General features: G+C 32.1%; 1 protein-coding gene across 1 annotated transcript in view; it reads left to right on the forward strand.

The window, feature by feature from the left end:
• The window catches only part of LOC144253685 (A-kinase anchor protein 9-like), a 110,100-nt gene that overhangs the window by 60,926 nt on the left and 22,140 nt on the right, over positions 1 to 27,034 (forward strand). Inside the window, exons 17-20 of the mRNA XM_077796362.1 lie at positions 2,287 to 2,492; positions 7,669 to 7,901; positions 22,011 to 22,187; positions 22,538 to 22,642. Coding sequence (XP_077652488.1) covers positions 2,287 to 2,492; positions 7,669 to 7,901; positions 22,011 to 22,187; positions 22,538 to 22,642 — 721 coding nt within the window. The remainder of the gene's footprint in view (positions 1 to 2,286; positions 2,493 to 7,668; positions 7,902 to 22,010; positions 22,188 to 22,537; positions 22,643 to 27,034) is intronic.

A 27,034-nucleotide genomic window follows, 5' to 3' on the forward strand; every position in this document is an offset into this window, starting at 1 on the left:
GTCATATATTTCTGTGTATGAAACATGTCCATATATGTGTAATATATAAAAGATTATCAAATTTTAGACATTAAATTACAAATTTTTAAATCTTTTTATGTAATAAAAATTTTAATTGGCTTTTGATCATAAACTTGACTTTAAATGTTTAGAATTATTTTGACATCAAACCTTTCTTGATTAATTTTATTCTTCTTAATGCTGTTTTGTAACCTAAAAAACAAAAAAGCAGTTCTACCTGTGAGCTTTATTCCTTTTTTCCTCCTTCAGTGTATGGGCCTGGATTCAGTGTAAGCTATTCTCTGGTTTGTTTATGTTGAGAAAAAAAATTACTACATATGTAAATATTCAACATTTAGTTTCTTTCATGCTTTCATGGCATAACAGGTGAGAACTTTTAATACATATCCTAGTTTTATAAAGTAATAAATTAATGACCCAATGTTAACAAAACGTTCCTTACATTCATTTTGTAGATGTTAATATTAAAATGTACAAAACTATACTATAATTATCCCACATTAATATTAAGCACAGTATCTAAAATTTATTTTGTTCAAATGGAAATAATTTTTTAAATTTTAATTAGAACTAATATCTACTAACTTAATTTCCTCCTTTTCCAATTTCTATGACTGTCAATCCTTTTGTGTCCTCCTAACCTCCTTCCTCAGCTTGCATGGAGGAATTTGGCCCCTAAGATTTTGGCTTCCCCATTGGATCATCAGTAGGAACATAGTCAGTATGGAACTCAAACAAGAAAGACAGTGTATGAAAATTAGAGTTACCATGCCAATATAAAATAAACGTCTTGCTCATCTTTATTTCTTTTTACCATTATATCAGTTTTAATCACATTATCCAACTCCTGGGATTTAGGACTTGAACAAAACTATAAATAAAAGTTAAGGAATTAAAACCCTTACTTCCCGATAACTAAATTATTTGGGGTTTTATGTTTAAACATTCTTGATTATGTAAGCAGAGAATTTGATCTAGATACAAAAATAGAACTCTCTTTCACTTGACAAATACTAAAGGAAAACTTCTCCATTTATTACCTGATCTTAAAATAGGTCTGTCATGTGCCTGTGAAACAGATACCCTTTCAACCAGATTGTTGGTAATGTGTCAAACAACATGTGAGGTTGAGAAAGAAGTCTCTTAGGCCAGGGGACCTTACTATGAAGTTTCTTATTGTATCTTACATGTATTAAAAATAAAGATTATAACCATAGTATCCCTGTTGAATTAAACTGTTGAGTGAGTTGTTTAGTTATTCATAAAATTAACCATATAATCTTTTGAATCACCATTTATGGAAGCACATTTTTTCACATGGTAAAATGTTCATGTTAAGCTAAAAAGAAAGCTTACAAAACACATTGTCCAGTATGATCAGTTTTTGTTTTTAAAATGTATATATTTTTGAGTGAAGCAGAGGAGGAAAAAAGTCTAGAAATATAGGCATTAACATGTTCATAGTGCTAAGATATTTTGAAGGCTGATTAATGTATTTCTTATCTCTAAAAAGACAAGCTATTATTTCTACTTAGTTGAAAATATGTTTTTTTCCTACTGGCTGAGTGCAATGTGTGTAACTAGAGATATTTTTGTCTTTGGAGCAGGTATAATAACAGCCTATGATATTTCCTGTGGTGTTGACTGAGTAGTTTCACTGAAAGCCTTTTTAAAAGCAGGTCTTTGCCAGTTCTTGTAATTTAAACATCTAGTTTATCACCAAGAAATTATACAAATACTACCACTTTTTTCTAGTTGGATTCTTAATTATATATTAAAATATTGTTGTCTGACACATAAAAAGATAAACCTTATATGTATGTAAACATGAACAGTATAACCAAGACAATTATGTAGATATTGGTATTACCACACTTCTTGAAACTCAAGTTTTATGTCTCCTTAAAGTTTTCTTCCAATTTAATTACTATCTTAAAAAATATAATTATTTGATTTCTTTCAGGTCAATAAAATGCACCTTTAAAATGTTATACATTTGTTTTCTAAACAAATCACTTTTTTAAAAAATAAATTAAGAGTAAGAAGCACTTCATTGTAGGTGCTATTGTGTTATTTTAGTAGAGCAAATCTATATGATATTTTTCACCAAACACATATTTTGCATTGTGTTTTTGGTGAGATAGTAGCAAAGGCTTTATCCTATAAAAAGATTAAATATTTTAATAAATAAATATTTTAAGATTAAATGTTTTATAAAGAGATTAAATATTTTAATAAATGTGGTTTTTTTTTTAATCTGTATAGGTTTGCCCTCCAGAAAACTAATAACAGACTTCTGAAGATCCTCTTAGAAGTTGTAAAGACTACCATAGCTGTTGAAGAAACTATTGGCCGCCATGTTCTTGGGATTTTAGATAGATCTAGTAAAGGCCAGTCATCAGTCAGCCTTATTTGGAGGTCAGAATCAGAGGCATCTGTAAAGTCAACTATCCAAGAGGAACACATAAGAGGTAATACTAGTTTCATACGCTTGTAAAATAATCATCTTCAAATGATCTTGCTGAGTTCAAGGCACTTTTTCTGTGTGTAGAATATATAGGAGAGAGAATATTCAAGTATTTTTCAACAAATGCACCTCTAAACACAAAGCCACTCTGTTCCAAGCACTATATGTGTTATTGTATAGCATTTGCAAGTGAATGTTTTAGAGTTGCCATTATATACCTTGGTATGCCTACACAAACCAAGAAGACTCTTTCATTTCTCCACTTATAAAGGAAAAGTTCCTGTAAATCAGGAAAGCTTAAAATAAAGAACTTGTAGGAATCCAGCACCAGTTTTCATTGAGGTAGATAGAAGAATGTGATTATAAGAAACCAAAGACTATCCTCTGTTAGGTCCTTTCTTCCTTTTGGAAAAGTGGTTTGACAGTTTTTGTGTGTAGATATAATGATTAGGTCCTGTTATGAGATGGCTTTTTTCCTAATTCTGTCATCTTCGTGTAGCTGTGTGGGTTGGGCTCTTCTTTTAATTTCTTTTTTAATTTTATTTTTTTAAATTTTAATTTGTTATATATGACAGCAGAATGTTTTACTATTCATATTACACATATAGAACACAATTTTTTATATCTATGATTGTACACTCTTATTTTAAATTTTTACCATCACATTGCTGACCTCCAATCTGTCTTGTTTTTTCTGTTCCTTTTTCCTTGCTGGAGAAGATATCAGGAAATCAAAGAGGGGAAAGGTTAGTCAGGTGCTTCCAGAGAAATAGGCCCTGGATTCTTAAATTAGAAGGTCAAGCCTATAGTTCACTATCATTTCACATCCAACCACTTCTGCTCAGGTAGAGGGAAATATTCTGAAATGCCAGAGCTTTACAATTTTTGAAACATTCTAGTTTTTAAGCTTCATGGGGAAAAATAGAAAGTATTCCAATTACAGAAGGTTTGCTTAAGTACTAGTTAGCCATCAGTACATTTTGACTACAGAGAAAAGATTGATTTGGAATTTAAAATAAATTTGAATTAAAAACACTTCAGGTGAGTTCAAAAATAATTTTCAATGCCATTTTTAGTAAAATGCAAGATGAAATAATCCTGAATTTTAAAACCCTTTATTCCACATTTACTCTTTTCAAACTAGGTAGATATATTTTTCAAATTAACTTACTTTTGGTTAAGTTCTCAATGAAGGACTATTATGTCTATATATGAATCTTGATGTATTAAGAAGAATTAGGTAATGTTTGAAAATACCTAAAACTTATAAAAGTGACTACCAAAAAATTTTTAAGGTAATTAATTGGTTTCACTTAATCATCTAGGGAGGAATTTTGCTGTTCTGTTGGTAAGAACTGTACTAGATTGACTTCCATATTCAAAAGACACTCTAAGGAATGTTCTGTACATTGCAAAAATATTTTTTGCCTTTTTGTTAGCATTTCTCATAGATATTTCTTAAAATGGCTACTGAATATTCAGCAAACAACAGCAACTACTTAAGCAGCAGTATGCTGAGTTATAAAGACAAATTGATAATTGAGATCAAGCAAGCACAGAAGATAATGTTTATGTTCATTTTCTTGGAGAAAGCAGATCCTCTATCCACTATCTGTATCCATAGATAGTGTCTATTTTAACATATCTAGCAATAGTTTGTTAATTATAAGCAACTTTATCTGTTCAATTCTATAAACACTTATTCAGCAATTTCTGTATCATCTCTGTTTTACAGTAGTTCATAGTCTAGTAAAGGAAACACTGAGATTACTGTTCAAGGGAAGATTAAATCATACTTAATATTTTACTTACAACCATTTTGTACATAAATGAATTGATTATGATTATTATTATTGATTATTATTATTGATCTTTAAAAATGTTAACTGTTGAAATCAACTGTTGATTCAGAAAACATTAGAAGAAAAATTCAATCCAAAGTTAAGAAATACATTGTGTAAAATATTGTGGCACAGATAATTCTGCTGGTCCATTTAATTAACTCAATCTTATATTTTTGTATTTACAAATCATTCTTTGGTTTGATTTGGTACCAGGAATTGAACCCAGAGACACTTAACCACTAATCTGTAACTCAGCCCTTTTTATCTTAAGTTGTGTAGAGCCTGGTTTAAGTTGCCAAGGCTGCTCTTAAACTTCCCATACTTCTCCTGCCCAGGTTGCTGGGATTATAGGCATGTACCACCATGCCTGGCTATGTTACTTTTATTAATAAAATTAAGTATCATTGAGGTATACTTACCTAGTTTGCATCTTTAAGGATATATTGAATTAATAGAGTTTATGATTTAAAACATTTATTTTATGAAAATACTGGCTTTAAATATTGACAATATGCCCCATATGTAAGAAGTTCTTTTGACATTTCTTCACATTCTTAATGGAAGCATTTCTGTAAAAACTAAAATGCACCTTTGAAAGATTGGTGTTATTTACCATAACAAAAAAAATTAAGGCTTAATCTGATTGTGAATCAACTTTTGTTGTTTTTTTTTTTTTAAAGTATCACTTGTGATGTAGTTTCCGCCTTCAAGCCTGAACTTGTTTAGGCTTTAAACATGTATGAACTTGTTAACACTTGAAAATAATAAATGATTGTGCTAATATTCACTTCCTCGTAAAAGCAAACTAGTTTATGAAATTGAAAGGAAACTTTGGCCAAATGTCAAATCACTTGAACCTGAGTGGATATTAGATCAGTTCATAAAAATGAGTTCCCTAGGTTATTGAAAGAAAATTTCTTTTAGGTCTGCAGTGTGATATTTTAGGGGTAGAATGCTCATCTTTCCTCTACGAGTCCATGGATTGAAGTTTGTTTGCTTCAGCTTCCTTTTGCAGCAGTGGGAAGTTATAGAAAGAATACTGGATTAGTAATGAGAAAGCTTCATTTTTTTTTTCTGCCCTAATGTGACTTTGGACAAATTTCTTTAAGTCTCCACTCCGTATCTTTTAGTACAGTTTTTATCTGTCAGACACTTGGGTCAAGCTTGATTCGCATGATTTCCAATTGGAACCATAGAGGTCTTCAGTGAGCCACTGAGGCTGGGAAGACACTATGATATTGCTCACCCTCCTTTAACCTGAAAAACTTACCATTATGCATCTGGAAATGAATGGTATAATTCATAAAGTATATGACTAAAAGACTTGAATAACTATTATTTGCTGTGTTTACAACATACATCTGAGTGGTTGGTTCACCACCCAAGTGATTCTGTTCACCAAATTGCCTGTTCTTGATTTCTGTTGGCATGTTATAAAATAGCCCTTCTTTTTTTTTGTCCTCAGATTTTTTCCCCCAGACTAGTCATTATGGGTAATTATAATTTTGCTGTCTTTCTCTTTTGTTTCATAGGAACAAACAAATTTGTTTCTTTAATGGAACATATTCAGATTATTTCATATAATTTCTATCTTCTATTTGTGTGTGTGTGTGTGTGTGTGTGTGTGTGTGTGTGTGTGTGTGTGCATGCATGCTAAGAATTGAACCTAGGACCTCTCTCAGGCCAGGCAAGCACAAGCACTCTACTACTGAGCTACACCTCCAGCCCTGAAAAAATACATTAAGCTGATTGACATCTTTATCTTTTCTAGGTGCTTTATTACCTATTTTTGTTGTTGTTGTTGCCATTCCAAAAAAAACTAACACTCAGTGATCATTTATAAATGGCTTTGTTTCACCTTGTGCTTGTGTTTTCTGTAATTTGTGTTTTAGATTTATTCCCATGTATACACAGAATCTTCAGTCATTTTCTCACCATTGTTTGCTTCTCTGTACCACAAAATGTCATATTGTACCATAAAATTTCATTTTATATTCATAAAAATAACTATTTGTTTCTTTTAACTTACACACACACACATCCTGCAAGGTAAACTTCAGTATACTTCATAAGAGAATAAGCAAGAAGAGACTGGGCTGGGGATATAGCTCAGTGCTTGCCTAGCATCTGTGAGGCTCTGGGTTCAATCCTCAGCACTGCATAAAAAATGTATATATAAAATGAAGGTATAAAAACTTAAAAAGAATAGACTAACTCTTGCTTTAACTGACTATAGTTTCTGTTCTTATAGTACCAACACTTCTTTCTGAGGAGAACAGTGACTTTTCAGTCATTAAATTCATAGCATAATCCTTGACTGTTTGTATTTCTAGGCAAATAACTTCGCTAAAGTCTTTTCCTTTTTGAAATGTTCTCTTCTAGAACATCCCTTTCCTGTCTATCTGATATTTCTTATATGGCTTCTTTTATTAGCTTATGATATACAGAGGCTCCAACTTTGTTTCCTCCTTTCACTAAATATCACTCCTAAAACAGATGTAACCACTTTCAGTGTTTACACTCTTACCGTTTTACAGATGACCCCTAATTCTGCACCCACATTTCTAACAGTTTATGTATCTCCACATATTCCATTAATACTCCTCTGTTCAGTTGCAAAGCTTATCATCTGCCTATGTCAACCAGATTTTCTTACGTAAGATGTAACAATAATGTTGATAGTATGGTAACAGTGTCTGTAGTTAAATTAGCACTGCTCATCATCCTAATTTCTTCCCAATATACTTTTTACAAAAATATCAAGCTACAAAATTATCTGTTTCTTTTAATCTGTAGCCAGAGCAGGTAATGTTCAAATATGTAATGCTTAAAAGTCAGGTTACTCCAAACAAATTAGGAGCACTTATTCTATTCTTCAGTAACCTGTTACATCCCACTGCACAATAGAGTTTTTTTTCCTTATGTATATATGTGTGTTGTTTCATTATACTGTAAAGTCCTTCATGATAGGAACCAGATTTTGTCTCCTTTGTGTCCCCATTTCTTAGCAAACTCTACGTGCTTGACATTTGATAAATATCTATTAAAAGTTATCTTAAAAAGTTTTTATCAGGTTGGGAGTATAGCTCAACAATACAGCACATGCTTATTATGTGCGAGGCCCTGGGTTTTATCCCCAGTACGCCCCCCAAAAAAACCCCAAAACTTTTACTAAAGAAAAATTACTAAATAACCCAAATCTTAAATTCTGCAATTTTATAATGCTGTTATTAAAACACATGTACTTTGAAAAATGATTTCAATTTGACTAGATTTTAAAAATTTAAAGTGAAATTATTGTTATTAATGTATGCCTTTAACATTTTGTTATTCTAGTTATAGACAGATCCATACCCCCTTATTCTGGAAGTGATATGCCAAGAACTGATAATAGCATGTGTTTTAAAGTAACTGAGGAAGGAACAGAATTATCACAGCACCTTATAAGGATTGGTTTTGCTAGAACTGAAATAGATCCTGAAAATGAAGAATTAATGCTGAATATTAGTTCTCGACTACAAGCAGCAGTTGAAAAAATACTGGAAGCTCTAAGTGAAACTAGTAGTCAGGTAAACTCCTTAATTATTACTACCTACTGAATATTGCATAAGGCATAAATGAGTAAATATTTCTCTCTACTGTCCCACAGAAATTTATTTAGGCTTCTCTTTAATAATTGGCTGTGTTTGTGATAACAATATTAGTTTTAGTAGTCTTGTTTTTGGTGGTGAAGGGAATGTAATGATGAGCTCTTCCAGTTCAAAAACTCATTGATGTTTTAATATCCAGATTTTCTAGATTGTTACACATTACTTTTTTTTATATCAAAAGAGATTTTAACTTCACTATTGTGTGAAATGTTCCATTAAAATGTTATTTAATACTATAAGGAATCTCTAAAACTATATGTTGTAGTGGAAATGTCTAAAACTATATGTTGTAGTATGTCATAACATACCATTATTGTATTACATATCAAACTTGCAATTCCTTCACTTGATTTTTACATTATTTTTATAAAGATGAGTAGATTAATTCGCCTTACAAATTATCTCTTGGTAGGAAATTAGTATGAGCAATTTTTCCTTTAAAATATTGTTCTTTACAGGCTGGGGATGTGGCTCAAGCGGTAGCACGCTCGCCTGGCATGCGTGCGGCCCGGGTTCAATCCTCAGCACCACATATAAACAAAGATGTTGTGTCTGACAAAAACTAAAAAATAAATATTAAAATTCTCAAAAAAAATATTGTTCTTTAAATATTAAGTTTGAGAAGTTGAAAGAATGTCTTTGAGCTCTTGTTCTGATGACTGGCTTTTCTTTGGTACTTTTTTCTCTAATAAATTATTTAATATGGCATGTTTCTGCAATAGCGGTGACTATTAGATATAGTAACTATGACAAATATATATTTTGCATTTTAATACCTGATTCATTTCTATTAGGGTTAAATTATTGACTTAAGCTGTTTCTTCAATTATTGACATTTAAAATGATTCGTTTATTCCCTACTAGTTGGTTAACTTCTCATATCAATCTACTGTCCCACCCCCTGATACTTTTAATATGCTGCTTGGATTCAATGAGGAAGGAATTATCAAAATAACATACATTTCTGTTGAAATATTTGTTCTTTGAATGGTCTTCAGATATGACACTTACCCAGAATTTTCTCCAGGTATTCTTTTCTGTTTGGAAACAAAATAAACCTTTTTTCTGTGATAGAATATGAATTATACCTTGAAAAGACTCTTGAGATACCACATATTGTAAGGGGAATTCACTAACTTGTCAGGGAAATTCATCATAATGTATTTCCTGTTATATGGCTCAGTGGTAGAGCACTTGCCCCAGTATATGCAAGGCCCTAAGTTCTATCCCCAACACTGGGGGAAAGGATAGGGAATAAATAGTTAGCTAAATATATCTTCTGGTTTGCACCTTGATTGGCCAAACTAAAGCAAACATATGCCTTATGTAGTTCCCAAAAATGTTTTCATAGATTAATTCTGAGGCCTGTGGTTAAATAGCAGATGAAATTTCTAACCTTGGGCAATTCTTGTTTCTCGAGAGCTTTCTTTTGTAGCATGTACAGAATGATTAAAGCATCTATTTCAGTAACTCAAAAATTTACTTGAGCATCACAGAGAACCAAAGACATAATATTCTTGAAAGCTCAAGAATATTATTATTTCCTACTCTTGGCAAATATTGTTATTTGCCAAGAGTAGGAAAAATGATTTAAATTTTTTAAAAAATCAGTGGTGGTCCTATATTCAAAGTTCTGAAGAGTTATTTTATTTTTCATTATCAACATCCTAAGTATTTGTAAGGAAATGAAATGGTACCCATAAAATTCAGCTTCATTTGTATTATTAAGACATTAATTTTACACTCTTGGATCAGAGAATTTTATAGTCACCTTTCCTTTAGCCCAAAGTTGAGCAGACTATTTAAACTCAAACATTGACATTGTAAATGTTGTGTTGAAATGTGATATTCCATAGTTAACATTAAAAAATACACATTTTTACCAAGATTTACTATATTTTTAAGTCTTATAATTAGCCTAGGTCTGCATTCTCTCTCTTTTAGAATGCTTATCCGTAAACCACTTCTAGAGTATGCAGGTCCACTGAGTCAGTTGAGTCAGTACTTAAAGCTTGAATGCATATGCATCTTAATTATCCCTTATATTCTATGAAAGTTGTATAGTATAGATAATTCTATATTAAATTCTTCTTTTTGATTTGTTTATGCTTATTTCAGTCATATTAGTGTTTATATTCTATGATTTATACTTTTTCTACTAGGAAAACAATTGGTAATACTTTTTCTTTCTTTCTTTTTTTAATAACCTTATTTTATTTATTTATTTATTTATTTTTTAATGTGGTGCTGAGGATGGAACCCAGTGCCTCACACACGCTAGGCAAGTGTTCTACCACTGAGCTACAATTGCATTCCTACTTTTTCTTTCTTGATCCTTATAACATACTTTTGACCTGGAACTTGACCACTGTTGATAGTGTTGCTACTCTTCAATGCCACTATAAATTATGCACATTATGGTTTATGTACTATAGTATTTATCTTTTGATAATCACCATGGAAAATGACAAGTGAGCAGTGGTTTCTACAGATTATTTGCTCTTACAGACAACTAGAGAAAACTTCGCCATAGTCATTAAAACTGCCATTAGTCAACAGTTAAGTGTGTGGGATCTTCCTGAAACACTCAGTTTCCTAGGTCAAGTCCATAACACATGACAACTCTCTGTTTATGTGACTAGGTAGTGATGTGCAGTAAGAGCCTGGTCACGGTATTTTCCAAATGAGTCTCAGTTTGTTAAGTGCTAAAGTAAGGGAATAGGAGCTTTGTGACAGTTTTTAAAACTAACTGCAGATCAATTATTAATCTTAACCATGGATAGATGTTTAAATCCAATGACTTCTTCAGAATATTGTTAATAACTAAAATATTATGAACCAAATGAATAATTTAATCGTTAAATTGACACAAAATAAAGTGTAACATCTTTGTGAAATAATTAGTATCCCATTTTCCTTTTTAATATATTATCATTTGCTTCTTCTTCCTTTAACCTTGATTTATTTTCTTCATTTTTATAACAAAATGGCACTGTTATGATATCTTTGTGCTTTCAGTTAAATACAGGCAAATAGCTCTGCACAGGATACTCTGAATAGCATCTGACAGTTTGGGGTAAGGTGCAGGCCGTAAAGCTTACTGTGGGATTTGATGTTTGAGATAAGTCATTCATTCATTCATTCATTCAGCGAAGTTTTGAGTGCCTACTATATAACAATTATTGTTCTAGATATTAGAGATACAGTGATAAGGGAAATGGACAAAATCCCTGCTCGAAGGAGCTCATAATTTAATGGTGGAGGCCAATAATAAATAGATGCACAGATGGTAATAACTGCTGTGAAAAAGAATAAAGGGAAGTACAGCATAATGGAAGAAGAGAGTATTTTATCGAGGAAAATTAGTAAAGGCCTCTCTGATAAAGTGATATAAATTCATATTCCTTAAAGAAGAGTGGGAGGCTAATACACAGGTAAATGGGAAAGAATGTTTAGGCAGGGGAATAGCAATTAGAAAAGCCAGGGGGTGTGCTTGACAGAGGACAGGGCAGCTGGAGCAAGGAGAGTGGAAAGAGGCATGGGAGAGAAGGTCAGAGGGTATCTGGAAACCAGATTATACTCTGACCTCTTCTCTCTTTAACTCTTCATGTTAAAGTCATAGGGGACAGTTTTTAACTTTTCATTCTAAAATAACTTTAAGCTTACAGAAAATTCTAAAACTATGAGAGTTTCCATGTACCAATCACTCATTCAGCTTTCCCTAACATTAACATAGTGCATAACTATAATATAATTATAAAACTAAGAAATTAAAATTGCTGCAGTACTGTTAACTAAAGTATAAACTATTTAGATTTCATTGGTTTTTCCTATAATGACGTTTTTCTGTTCCAAGATTCATTCCCAGATCCCACATTGTACTTAGTTGTCATGTCATCTTTGGTTTCACCAGTCTCTGACAATACTTTAGTCAGTTATTTTTTAGAATGTTCCTCAGTTTGGATTTGTCTGATGTTTGTTGTGATTATATGAAGCCTGTATATTTTTGATACTAGCACAAAAATGCTATGCCCATCTTGTGCTTCATGCCTGGTTATGTGAGTCAATATGTCATTATTACAGGTAATGTTAATCTTCATTGCTTGTGATATCTGCTGGGTTTCTCAACTGTAATGTTACTGTTTTCCCCTTTGTAATGAATAACTATCTTGGAGGAGGTACTTTGATACTATGCAAATAACCTTTTCTCCTTAACTTTCTTTTATCTAATATTCTTACATCCATTGTTGGATCTTGCATGCAGTAATTATTACTATGGTGTTCTAATGGTAATTTTATACTTTCCTCGTTGTTTTATTTATTTATTTAGCTATATGAGCTATATCTTCACTTCTAATCAATATCAGTATAGACTCATGACTAATTTATCACTTTAGTTGTAACCTAATCCTTTGTTTTGTTTCAGCTTTGGCATTAAGAACTTTTTGAGGTACATCCTTTTGAAGTGTACTTGCTTTTTTGAGTATTGGTACTACAAGAAGCTTCAAACCCATCTTGTATTTTTCCTACCCTAACTTTAGAATCAATCACTTCTTCATGAAATTCATATTTCTTTTATTGGAAAATACTATCTAGAAACCAAGATCTAGGTACTAGATGTTCTCATTGTTACTAGGATGTCATTACTTCTAAGCCCTGTTAGTGGATAGTTTAAAAATATATCTTTGTATGCTAATCCTTCTATCTATACCTGAATCTCTCTGTATACATGTATAATTTAAAAATCCATAAATTCATTCTGAGCCCCCAGTTCTGGTACCACAGCATTTGTTTTGCCCTGCCCTTTTTTCTTAGTTACTTTGTTCTCCAACAGTGAAAAAGAGTCTCATGTTCAATTGCATTTTTATTTGTTTGCTCAACCATAATATACACATATGTAATTTCAGAATTGCTATCCTACACCCCTGTGAAAAACAAATTCTCTAACTAGACTACATTATTTGTGTGTAGTACCTTTTGTTTTTAGCCTTATCATATACAGTCAAAATATTGTTTTTCAAGTACCTTAGTTAACTCTTTTCTCTCTCACCCTGTTGGTGTGGTTTTTTTCATATATGAATACACAAACACACATACACACACAAACACATTCACATATATATCCAAATATATATGAATATAATACATGAATATTTATATATAACAGTCATAACTCATTTGTAATTTTTATTCATATATATAACAGTCATAACTTATTTATGATTTTTTTATTCCATTGAGTTCCTCATTCTTATTAATATATGAAAAAGATCATTCTGTGGACAGTTCTTTCAGTTATGACAGGTGTGTAGAGTCATCTACATCACTTACAGTCATGATATAAAATAGTTTCATCACCCCAACATTCCCAGGTACTGCTCTTTTATAGTCAGCCACTCTGTTACCTCCTGCCTGTGGTAAACACTGGCTTGCTTTCCTTTCCTACAGTTTTGCTTTTTCCAAAGTGTCATAAATGAAAACTTGCATCATGTAATTTTGGGGTCAGGCTTTATTACCTTAATAAAGTGCATTTAAGAATCATCTATATTGTTATGTCTAATAATAGTTTGTTCCTTTTTAATAAGTGAGGGAAATTGCAGCAGTTTGTTTATTCATTTACTGTTTAAAAGACATATAGATTGTTTCCATCTTTAGATAGTTAGAGAATCTAACTTGTATTTTCCAAAATAAACACTTTGACTATCGTTAAAAAATAGAATAGAGTAGGTAGAGGGTGGTGAAAGTACAAGGAGAGCAGAAACATAGAAACCAGTTAGAGAAGTCATTTGCCCAGGTTTATAAGTTAAGGAGAGTTAGAGTGGGAACCCAGGTTAGTTTCAGAATCCATGGTCTTAACCACTACTACTTCTGCCTTCTGGGAATCTGAGGATTAAAGAGCAGACTAAGATTTTTGTTTAGTTATTCTTTAGTTTTAATCATAACTATAACTGAGAAATGAATTTTGAAATCCAGAGATTGTTGGCAAACTTAACAGGAACGATTTCAGTGGAGTTTGGTAGTTTTCCAATTTGTTGGAATAGCTTTCAACGTAATGTGACAAAACATGCTTAGAAAATCTTCTAAGGCCCTTAGAAAGATAACCCACTTGAATCAAACTGTGAAATATGATGTATTAAGAACTATGTAATGTTTTGAACGACCAACAATAAAAAAAAGAAAGATAATCTCTATAATACAATCTTTATTTAGTGGTCTTTCTCCAATTCTGCAGAAAAATTATCTTTGAGAATCAGTTCAAAAACACTTTTCAGTTAGGTGGAAATAGAAACGTCTGTTTTACGGGAGTTAATCTTTCAACAATTGAAGTTTTATGGAATCCAGAGGTTATTATTTAGAGCCAAGGAGAGTATTTACCAAAAAATATTTCTCTTAGGAAGTCTTTGGGGGAGGGGGGGGTTTCAGAGAGGAGAAATAATTTTTGGTGTTCTATTACACAGCATAGTGATAATAGTTAACATATATTTCAAAATTGCTGAAGGAGAGAATTTTTAACCACAAAGAAATAATAAATATTTGAGGTGATGGATGTGTTTGATTATTCCACAGTGTGTGCATGTAAGAAAACATCACTTTGTACCTCAAAATATTCAATCATTATTTGTCAATAAAAGATAAAACTTAATGCAAATAAAAAAACAATTCCTTGGAAGAAATTAATGAATAATTTATTCTCTCAGAATGATTTTCATTATAAGGCACTATTGTGAGTTTACTAGTTCTCATTTTTTAGAATAATGGAATCAAAGCTACATGCTTCTATAATTTCTCAAAGGGGAATCTGAGAATTAAATATCAGGCTAAGCTTTTTGTTTTAATCATAATTATAAGTACTGAAACACATTTTGCCATCAAGTATTGCCCCCAGTGTGCTTAGCATTGGTCAGGTAATGTATGCAGGAGTTAGTCACTCCATTAAATAATTTAGAGAAATAAGTAAATAAAGTGAAGACCAAAAGACAGCAGCAGAAGTGTTTTACAATTTGAAGGAAATAATTTATAGGGAAAAAAAGGTTAAATGGCTTGACATTATATGATTAATGTAAACCTTTTTCATTGGGGAAATGTAGCTCAATGCTGTCAATTAATAGCCTCCTGTATATGGTAAAGTCATGATCTTCTGAAACCCGAGGATAAGGAGATAGTCTGGACAGTTAAATGTGTTTCTAGAAATTGAAGTCATTGTATTTTAAGTTTTTAATTGCAGAAAGGTTTATATGCTTTTAAACTAGAGGAAAAAGCAAAATTGAATATAACTTGAATTATTGTCAGAATCACCATATGCCATCATCCAGACTCTTCTTTACTACTTTTTGAGTCTTTTTTCATTCATTTTTAACAGTAGTTAAATTTGTAGTTAGTTTCTTACCATGACCCATGTTCCTAGTCATAAGAGGACACACCTTACTTATAAAGATTTTTGTTTTATGTTAATGGAAATAAGTTCTATGTGTTTCCAAAACTGGGGTGAAAATATTAGTATATCATTTAATTTAAAGGTATTTTATTGCTCAACTTATTACACATTTATGTTTTCAATTCTTTCATTCTTCAAAGATTTACCTATTGTAGGTAAAGCAATGGTGTTTTGTTTTTGCTTTTTGTGCAGTTTTTTGTTGTTATTATTTTATTTTGTATTCTTTCTGAATATCAATTAATGTAGTATGCCACTAGTTAATATATTATTACAAAGACTGTTTGCCACATTCTGGGTCATCTTTATCTGTTACTCTTTGAGTCTATTTTTCTCCTTAGCTATTCTTTCTTTCTTTTTTCTTTCCTTGTTGTTAATTCTTATGTTGACTTAAATGCTGCTATTTATGAATAATTATTTCTTACCCACAGTTTTGTTTTTACCTCAAATGAGAGAAATTGGATGATTATCAAAATAACTAATTTGCAAAAGAAGCAGAGAAAGAGTATTTTAAGAGGTATCTCATAGGCTAGGTGTGGGATCCACCAGTTCATAAAGTGTGAACAGCTAGGGTTTTGATGATTTTACGTCTGCTGGAGCTTCATTAAAATCACATTTAGCTGCTTGGGCTGGGGATATGGCTCAAGCGATAGCGCACTCGCCTGGCATGCGTGCGGCCCGGGTTCAAGCCTCAGCACCACATACAAACAAAGCATGTTGTGTCTGCCGATAACTAAAAAATAAATATTAAAATTCTCTCACTCTCCCTCTCTCACTCTCTCTTTAAAAAAAAATCACATTTAGCTGCAACAGTCATAAGGTCAGGCCTCCATCTCATATAGGTGTTAAAACATCTTGACAGACTAACTGCAGGATATAAGAAACTGTAATAAACAAAATTTTTCTTTAAGAAGCAACTGCCCCTCCCCAACTACATCTCCTTGCAACTTTGGGACTTGTATATAAAACAATTTCATTTTCTCTGCCTCAGTTACTAGTCTGCTGAGAAGGGTTTAAGTCCTAGCTCTTAGAAACTACTTTATGTAGTCAGAGTAGCTATAAAAGGCCTTTTTAAGCCTGTCACTTGCTTTAGTATGTTTTTTTTTCCATTTAGATAAAGGCTTTGTGGGTTTAGGATATTCAGTTACCAGATGGGGAAAAAAGGCACCAAAATGAAAGTCTTTTCTTTTATTTAAAACAACTTTAATCATTGAGAGTCTTTTATTAGTAATAAGTAAGTTATTTATCTTTTAAAATTATGAATGGCTGGTTCATTCAGTATTGCTCAGGCTTCTGGAACAACCTGAAGCTAACTATTATGGACAATTTGTCGCTTTTACATTTCAGTCAGGGTTCATAGGCTACCTTAAGTGGTGTAATTATCGACTTTCAAAGTGGCTCTAAAAAGAATTTTTTCCTTAATATGCACTCTATAAATAAGTCAATGTGAAAATAAGTTATAACTGAATTATCTATATTTAGCCTCAGTGGCTGCTCAAAAGTATTACATCTAAGGAATTATCAAAAAGAAATTCTAATTTAATTTCCAGAAATAATTATGATTATTTGATATGTTTGAATAGCTGATTAGTAATGTAAACTCAAACATTTTATTCACATTTTTTTAACTAAAACAATTTTTAGTAGGGTGGAAAAATACCAGCTTATCTTAGACACATTATTATAAACTTCTCTAAATAACTCTTTCAAAGATCTGACGTGGAACTTGGATCCTGTTAGGCAGGCTTTTTTTGTGGGCGTATTAATTCACATTCCACCTGTCAGTGCACATATAGGTAAAGACATTAAACCACACCCTCTGTTCTGACCTTTTCCTCAGGGGACACTGACTAGAATCCTCTGGCTCAGCCTGCAAGGCTATTTGAGCAGCTCCGTTTGGAAGAGCTTTTCCTTTTAAATAGGGCGAAGCTGCAAGACCAAGGGAAATAATGTTGCAACTACGTTTCTCAAGACTGCTACTATGGAGATTTAAAACCTGACCTTCCCTGCCAGGTTCTGCTTGGAAGGCTTACTTATTACTACAGACAAATTTGATACCGAAAGCAGTTTTATTGCTCAGCATATTACACATTTATGTTTTCATTCTTTTATTCTTCAAGGATTTACCTACTCTAGGTAAAACAGTGGTGTTTTGTTTGCATGCTTTTGGTTTTTGTGCAGTTTTTTGTTGTTTTATTTTGGATTCTTCGGATAAAGACTGGTAGACATTTAGGAGTCTTTCTGTTTTGTTTTTGTTTTTTAGATTTGTAAGTCCCCCCCCCCCAGACATTTTCACCCTTTTTATTGTTCAGTAGTATGAATTAATTTTTTTATGTATTTGATAGCACTAAACAGAATGGAATATCTTGATAAACTAAAAGGAACTTTTTAAATGTAGTAGAAAACTGATAATTGAAGAAGCTTGGCTCCTTCATCTTCTAGAATGGATTCTTACAGGACCTATTTGGCAACTGTAAAACTCGATGGCTCTTGGTTGGAAGAACAAGATGAAGATATTTATGAGGTTGAATCTCGAGTGCCTTTACCGTATCCTTTTCCTTTGTGTGAACATTTGGATGAAAATAACTCAGTAATTATTAATACTTCTATTTTCCACTTGATTCATAAAAGAAATGGGCACATATTAAAGCTAATTTCTAAAATTTCACTGCCTACCCCTCCTTATTCAGTAAGTATAAAATATTAATTTAGTTTAACAAATAAGTATAATGAGAAATGAAATTTTAAGTATTGTTAATAAGGTTAACGGAATAGAACCTTATTTTGTTATTGTTTGGTATATACTGCTGCCCATTCATCCTAAATGTATCAAAGGGCTCAATTTGATCTAAAAGTCCCAACTTGGCTGTGTTCTTAATTCCAGAAAGCAGAATGAGATAATATTACATTTCTCCAGTGCCAGGTGAATTGTTTAAAAAATATTCTGCTTGTCTTTAAGATTCTTGTTTTTGTATGTTTATGAATCCAATCCTGAATAAAAATGGGAATAAAAATGGAATGATTATATCTGAGAGAATAGGTATTGTGATGCCTAGACCAGCTAAATGAATTGTTTACATCCATGACATACTGACAGTAGTTCCAGGCAAGGTAAAAGCAAACTTGGATTCTAGATTTTCTTACACCATAAGGAACTTATTTTTAGTTTTCTATATGTCAACTAATTCTGTAGAGAAATATCTTTTTTCTGTTTTTAATGTGAAACTTATAAACATTGCTAAAGGTGTTTAGCATAAAGATACCTGCATATTCAGTATTCCAGGTTTATTTGATTCTCAAACATGTTGTGAATGATTGACTACAAGTTATTCAGCACTTTTTATGACTTTGGTGACTTTAACTGTACATGCTAGCTAATATTTAACAAACCAGATGGTTTTTAGAATAGTGTTGTTACCCCTTCTACAACTTTTGTTTTAAGTGTCATAATCTTTACTAAAGCTTATCCGTACTTTAAGTATAATGGTGAGTTTACTAAATACTTTGAAAATATTGAGTTTAAAATTTTTATATAATTCATACTATTATAGATATTAGGAATAAATCATACCTTAACTGGATAGAAGGTATTGTGTAAAGTATGTAAATGAGAATTTTAAGGGGGACTCTTATCCCAAATGAAGTGGATCCCAACTGCTATTGTAAATAAAATATATTAGGCTTACTTATTTGATTGCTTGAGGTTTTTGCTTTGTTTCTAAAACTGAAGGTTTTTTTCATGATTTCATGGTAAATATATAAATGTATGTGAAGGTGGTTTAGATCTTGTCATGAAATGGAGCATAAAGGCAAAGACTTATTAAATTTATCTAAAGCAAATATTTATTTTATTGTAAATATTCTATTGAATTTATGTAGTAAATTTGGAAAATAGTTCATCTTTTTTTTTCTATCATGTGTAATTTATATACAAAGAGTATAAGAAGTTTCAGTTGGGTTTCAATTACAGTATTATAGTACCATAAAAAACATGAAAGTATTTCATCTTATTAAAGTGGAGTAATTTCTCTAAATCAAAAATTGTATAAGGGTTGTTTCAGAATGTGAATTTATAAAAAGGGTTAATGGTTAAAAAAGAGATATAAATAAGATTCAAGATGTGGAAATATATTTTAATATAAAAGGTTAATTGAACTCTATATTTCATGTATTTTCTTGGAATTTTATACCCCTTAGTATATTTAAACTGTTCCTATGAAGGTTACCCAAAGCCTCTTGGCTGTATCTAGTAATCACCTCTCTGTCTTTAATACTACTCAACCATTTGGAGACACTCATTACAGTCTTCTATAAGTATCTCCTTCTCTTGACTGCTGTGACACACCTACTGAAGAGTGTGGTCTCTCTCCTCCAGTATTTATTTGTCTTCTGCCTACCCAAAATAAATGAGGGGTGCCTCATGACTTAGTCTTAGAGTCCTCGTTCTTCCGTTTTTACATTTTCTTCCCAGTCATCTGTAAATTGCCCCACAGTTGTTCCTTTATTCCTAACATCTCTGTTGAACTCTGTACTTGAATTTTCAACTGCCTACTCTGTCTCCACATAGATGTCTCATTTTTAACATATCCAGGAATCATATTCTTGGTTCCTGATTAGCCTTTATCAAAAAGACAAGAATAAAATTATTCCTTCTTCATCTCAATAAATGTTGTGCCTTCTAAATCATCTTCTTTGCTAAGTTCTAGAATTCTTCCTCAGTCCCACTCCTTCTCAGCCCTGATCCCAAACCATTAATAGATCAGATTTATACTACATCTTTTTATTCTTTTCACCTTTATTCATTTCCCTGTGTCTTAGTTGTCATTATTATTTGCCTATATGTGTGAGGTGGCCTCCTGACCAGTCTCCCTGCTTCTACTCTGTCACTCCCACTGTCCATTTTCCTCATACAGAAAACTCTACATTTATTAAACAAATGTTACATGGGAAATATTATACATATTTATACATATATCACATATATATTTCTAAAGATGGCTTGTCCTGGTTATAAAGAGATTGTGCTTGAGATAAGGCAATCCCAGTGTGGATCATGGCTGTGCTATGTAGTAGATGTGTGACAGTAACTAAGCTACTTAACCTTTCAAATCTATTTATTCATTTCTAAAATAAAGACAGTAATAACTCCCACTGCATAGCAGTATTAGTGTGGCCCTTAGTGAACACTTAAATTCAACTACTATTATTTCTGAAAGTAATTTTATTGCTGAAAATTATCTACAATTTCTAAGAAGTTTACTTGATTCATTTCTCTTAAAAGTACCTCAATGAAGAATAAAATGCCTATAAGTTCATTGTAATGAAATGTTAAATCTGCTAGAATAGAAGTCATCATTCCCCTTGTTTGTAGTCATTGCCCTTATTTCTAACAAATGTATTTTTAGCTTTTGAAAAACAGTGACTTATTCATTGAAACTCAAAAGATAATTCAAGATCTAGAACTTTGACTGCCATTTTCTACTATATAATTTTTTAAAAAATATTTGAAAGTTGACCTATCTCGTTCATGAAACTTTAAGGTATGTTTGAGTTTCCTCAGGAACACGGTGACCCATTTGTTCTCTGCTTACCCTGCCAGAACTAATCCCAGCTTCTGATTTTCTGAAGACCCAAAAATTCCAACTGTGAATACATATTATAATATGCCATTTCATTGTACCTGTTTTATAGCATTTTCTCATGAACTTAATCCAAAACTTAGTCAACCTATTATTCTCAGTAGCTTTATTACTGTTAAAATTTAATCCTGTAATTATAATTAAGCTTGCATTTTTTTAATGTTCTGAATAATGATTGTCATTTTGTATAATTGCCTCCAAGTATTTCACTGAATAAAGGTAGTATTCTTTTATTTCTTACCATCACTTATCTTTTTAGGAACATCCTCTCCCTCTTGATCAGAACTAATTTCATAAATTATCTTATTAATCCTTCCTGTATTCTTCTATCACAGAGCCATTGAATTGAAGGCACTTGCATATCAGTCTTCAGGGATAATTTCTGGGATGTGTCATCATTTATTTTGGATGCAGGAGAAACTATTAAGACACTAAATGTACAGCTCTCTCTTACCACCCATCCTCATCTCTATTCTGGGATGGTGCAATGTATAGATTGAAAGTGCTTTGTAAATAACTATTATCAAAAAGTAATTCATGAAAGATTTTTTTTCAGGTTATCTTACTTCACATTCTGAAAGCAAGTCAGTAAGTACTCTACAAATTTGCCATCTTTAAGGACATAGGTCTTAGTATGATTGTACCATTACTAGATAATTCAACATTATTCAAAATGTGGTTTTCCCCTCTTCTTAGCTAAAGTCTTAGTCTTAAGAGAAAGAAATTTTTCTAAAAAGGGTTGAGCAAAAGCAATATTTGTTGTTTACTAGTGCTGCCTAGTTCTTATCAACTTGGGAACTATCAACCTTTGTTTGAGATAATAGTTGCTATCCTTATAAAAAATGAAATTAATATAGCATTTCAAAATGTTTTATGAAAAAAAATGATTTTTGAGATGAATTTAAAGTTATGAACTTTTCAAATTTTTAGATTTTTTTTTGTTTATTATATTTTCAGGTTGAACAATTAACAAATAATCTAAAAGAAAAAACAGACAAGTGCAGTGAGCTGCTTCTATCAAAAGAACAGCTTCAAAGAGATGTACAAGAGAGGAATGAAGAAATTGAAAAGCTAGAGTTCAGAGTGAGAGAACTGGAACAAGCCTTACTTGTTAGCACAGACAATTTTCAAAAGGTGTGACATTTTGAGTTAACTTTATTAAGTGTTTTAATGAAGAAAAGTTTGATACACAAACATCAGAGCTTGAATAAGAAAGGTTGAGGGTGGGGGCAGATGGGAAAGAGCCTTCATTTTTATCTGAGAAATGCATTTTAAGTGTCAAAAGTTCCTGTTTGACTCTATGAATGTATTCAAGACTGAATATCTGTAACTTTTTGATATTTACTAATGTAGAGTTTGTCCTCCTAACTGGTCAGAGAGAATTGCAACTTATCCAAAAGGAAACACAAACACACACACACACACACTCTGAATAATCAGTATTTAATGTCTGAAAATTTGAGAACATTCTTATATATTTAAAGGTAGAGGACCAGAAACAATTTGGAGCCTTAGAAGCTAAAGCAGAATTGTCTCTAGAAGTGCAACTGCAAGCTGAGCGAGATGCTATCTACAGAAAAGAAAAAGAGGTAAAGACTTTTTTTTTTCTTTCGTGTGTGTGTGTGTGTGTGTGTGTGTGGATTAGATGTAGATGGGCAAATATCTTTTGTTTTATTTACTTACATGGTTCTGAGGATTGAACCCAGTGCCTCACACATACTAGGCAAGCGCTCTACCACTTTATTTTTAAATGACAAAATATGTTTTGAGTTATTTTAAAATCAGTTACCTTGAAAATACCATTTGAACAAAATAAAGTTTGTGATCTAAAACCAAAGTATAGGGCTGGGGATGTGGCTCAAGCAGTAGCGCGCTTGCCTAGCATGCGTGCGGCCCGGGTTCGATCCTCAGCAGCACCACATACCAACAAAGATGTTGTGTCCGCCGAGAACTAAGAAAAATAAATAAATAAATAAATGTTAAAATTCTCTCTCCCTCTCTCTCTCTCTGTCCCCCTCTCTCTCTCACTAAAATAAAAATAATAATAATAAAATAAAACCAAAGTATAGACTTTCTCAATTCAGTGCCTAAATTGATCTTCAAGACAATAAACATGTGAACTGATAAGCTTATGAAGGAAGTGTATTCCAGGTTGAGAGGATAACTAGTGTGAGCACCTTGAAGCAAGAAGAAATTTAGAGAGGGAGAAAGGACAATTTAGCAGGTATGGGCTGAGTGCAGAGGACAGTGGAGAAATGTAGTAGTTAGGACAAAAGGCAGCATCTCTTTTCTCCTGTTCGTGCTATGGGCATTGAGTTTTTGCTCCTCTCTACTGTGAATTTGGGTTTACTTGCTTTCCTTTTTCTTTTTAAACTTTTCCCTGAGAATTGATAGTATTGTTTTACAACATATGAAGCTTGTGCTTAAAAGATTAATAATGAACTAGGAATGGGAATTTAACTCAAAGTGGGTTTGAATCTGCAGCACCACAAAATAATAATAACAAGAAAGTAACTATAAAGTTATCCTGTGTTGCCTTTCTACCTCCTTCTTAAAGAGAAGGATCCAATTAGGCATGGTGGTGCATGCCTGTAGTCCCTGCTTCTCAGGACTCTGAAGCAGGAGAATGAATCACTTGAGCCAAGGAGGTTAAGGTCAGCCTAGGCAACATAATAATACCCCTGTGAGAACAAGAAAAGAAAATTTACCTTTAGAGCTATAGTAATTTTAACTTTCTTTGTCTACTAATAGTTTTCCTAAAACATATAATACTCAACATTGTATAGTAGTAAATTTTAAATGTTTAAAATGTTTTTAATTATGTTTTTGTCTCTTTCCATAGAATTTTTCTCAGAACATTTAAATTTATTTTAACAAATACTTATTTTGCTTAAATATCGTAGAAGTATTTGTTAATAAGTACTTGAAAATCTGTTTACAAAACTAATTTAGACATCAGCTAAAATGACAGTTCAGTGAATTTGTAGTTCAAAGAAGAAAAAAGGAATCCATAGAAATTACTATAGTTGAAATGATCCGTGAGAAGGATCGTTTTCCCATTTTTATGTAACATCTGAGAAGTTCTGGTTTATTAGGTTTGGAGTTTTCATGGAAGCAGTGAGCACATTTTTTTGTGTGTAACTATTTTTGTATATTTGAAAGGAATTAATACTTAATGATTTATCTTAAATACTGAATAATCTCCTCCCCCAAAAAAATGAACCTTCACAACTGGATCTAAAAGTAGTGGTAGTTGATTAAGGATACTTGATGTAGCTTACTAGTTGTTTCTCTTCATTTGTGTGTGTGTTCTGGGGCTCAAAGGGCCTCACACAAGCATTCCATCGCTGAGTTATTTCCTTAGCCCTAATTCTATACATACATACATACACACACACACACACACACAGGTTTTTTTGTTTTTGTTTTTGTATTTTGAGATGGAAGCCATTAAGTATAGTGCCAGGCTGACTATAAACTCCAAATTACAGGGTTCAAGCAATCCTCTCACATCAGCTTCCTGAGTAGCTGGGACTACATTCATGTGCCACCATGCCCTATTATTTTTATTATCTTTTGAATGTAATATATATCTACTAACACCTTAATTTCCTGAATTAAGTTTCTAATAAACATCTACCTTTTACTCAGGATCATGGTACTAGTAGTATAGAACTATAAGAAACCATAGAGAGCATCTGTTAACTGACTTTCAGTTTTTACAGATAGAGACCCAGAGCCAAAGATGTTGAATGAATATATACAGATTAAAATAACAAGCTGACCTTCATTTACTTGCTTTAAATAACTATAATGAGTATTCTATCAGAACTCACTCTCTTACCTATAACTGAATAATGGAGGTATGAATGTAGAATTAAAACATATGTCTTTTAATGAAAATAACTTAAGCATTCTATCCTGAAAACTAGGCAAATGTTTTCAGATGTCCTATTGAGTATAAACATAAACATATCCTTATGTATCATTATAGTTGAGACGTTCAAATACTCCCAAAACCTAGATTTGTATAAAACATTTTTTTGAAAGTTCATTAGACTATTTAGAAATGTGGGATGAATAAAAAGAAGAAAACAGCTTCTTATAGGAGAAGGAAATATTGTGGAGACAATAGTTATTTTGAGAAAAGGATCAGTAAGTTTTAGCTCTCTGTAGAATTAATGAGCTCTAGTTTATAGATAGAAATAGTAAATAATAGTTAACTTTGCTGAGGGCTGAGTGCTAGAAAGTATATTAAATGCATTGTCCCATTAACCCTTAACACTCTCCCTGGGAATAGGTTCTGTTCTAAAATCTCCTAATTTGCCAATGTGTGACCTGATCCTTAAGAGAGGTAGTACTTAGTACAGACAGAAAGAACTGATTCTGGAACCCTATGATGCTATGATGCCAGAACACTGAATATATTTTGCTTGTTAGTGAAAAATGTTAAAGACTGTCTTTCAACATTCATTATTAAGCTGTTTCTGAATGTAGAGCACTTTTGTTCAGTTGTGAAATCAACACCAGACTTCAAGGAATATGCTATCTAATTAGTGGAACATATATAAGTTTTTTTAACATTTTTTTAAAGTTGTTGATGGACCTTTATTTTATTTTTTGATTATATGTGGTGCTGAGAATCGAACACAGTGGCTCACACATGCCAGGCAAACGCTCTGCCACTGAGCCACAACCCCAGCCCCTATACTTTTTTTTTTAAGAGAAAAAAAAAAACACTTAAAAAATAAAATAAGACTCAAATAGGTACAAATCAGTGTCATCCAAATAGTCTAGATATCAATTGGTAGAAAAGTAAAACAAGTTTAAACCTTTCTAATGTTCTTCTGGTTTGGGTGTTGTTATAAGACAGCCTGAAACTAGAGTCTGCTTGAATAACAAGAATGTTCCATAGTGTCATTTGGAGAAACTAAAGTCTGATGTGATGTCTCAAGTTCAGCTACTTAAAATAAAAATGTTAGTACTTTAAACCAGTCCTTCTCTGCATATGAGTCAGCTGGGGATCTTGTTAAAGTGCAGGTCTTTTTTTTTTTTTAATCTTTTTTTTTAAATTTTTAGTTGTAGAGAAACTAAATACCTTTTTTTTTTTTAAATGTGGTGCTGAAGATCTTGTGCCTCACACATGCTAGGCAAGCACTCTACCACTGAGCCACAACCTCAGCTCCCAAAATGCAGATCTTGAGTGCAGCACAAGATTCTGTGCATCAAACTTGCTCTCACATGATGCCTATTCTGCTGCTCCAGAGACTACACTTTGAGTAGCAGGGCTTTTAAGACATAGAGCTAAGAATTTGACTATTAAGTGATGTCACAAGGAAAAAAAAAGGTCATGTGAGGTGGGGCAGCAATTTTGAACTTAAATAACTATGTGTATGTTGATTTTATAATACCTTGTCATTAAAATTTGTTATAGAAGAGAAGAATAGATGTAAATACTGTCAGATAATTTTGAAGACGATACAGTCATCACAATTTTCAATAAACTAACCTGGAAATTATATATGTACCACCACTAAATGTATTTTAGTGTCTACAGAGTTTAATATCAGTGTTACAAAAAATTTAAGTAGAGGTCTTAGACATTAGTTATTAGAAACAGGAGGGGCTGGGGATGTGGCTCAAGCAGTAGCGTGCTCGCCTGGCATGCTTGCAGCCCAGGTTCAATCCTCAGCACCACATACAGACAAAGATGTTGTGACCACCACAAACTAAAAAAATAAATAAATAAATATTTTAAAAGAAAAAAAAAAGAAACAGGATAAATTATAGTTTAGGACTGGAACTCCCCAGGTTCAAAAGGTGGTTTCACCACATAGTAGACATGTGACCTCAGGACAAGTTACTCCTTGCTGTAACTCCCTTCCTCACTTCTGAAATGGGGTTAATCATAGAATAGAGCTCCTAAGGTTGTTACAGGCTTTTTAAAAAATAACAATATATAAAGCACTTTGTACCCATGC

The sequence above is a fragment of the Urocitellus parryii genome, chromosome 3 (assembly GCF_045843805.1).
Source record: "Urocitellus parryii isolate mUroPar1 chromosome 3, mUroPar1.hap1, whole genome shotgun sequence".
In the NCBI taxonomy this organism is placed as follows: Eukaryota; Metazoa; Chordata; class Mammalia; order Rodentia; family Sciuridae; genus Urocitellus; species Urocitellus parryii.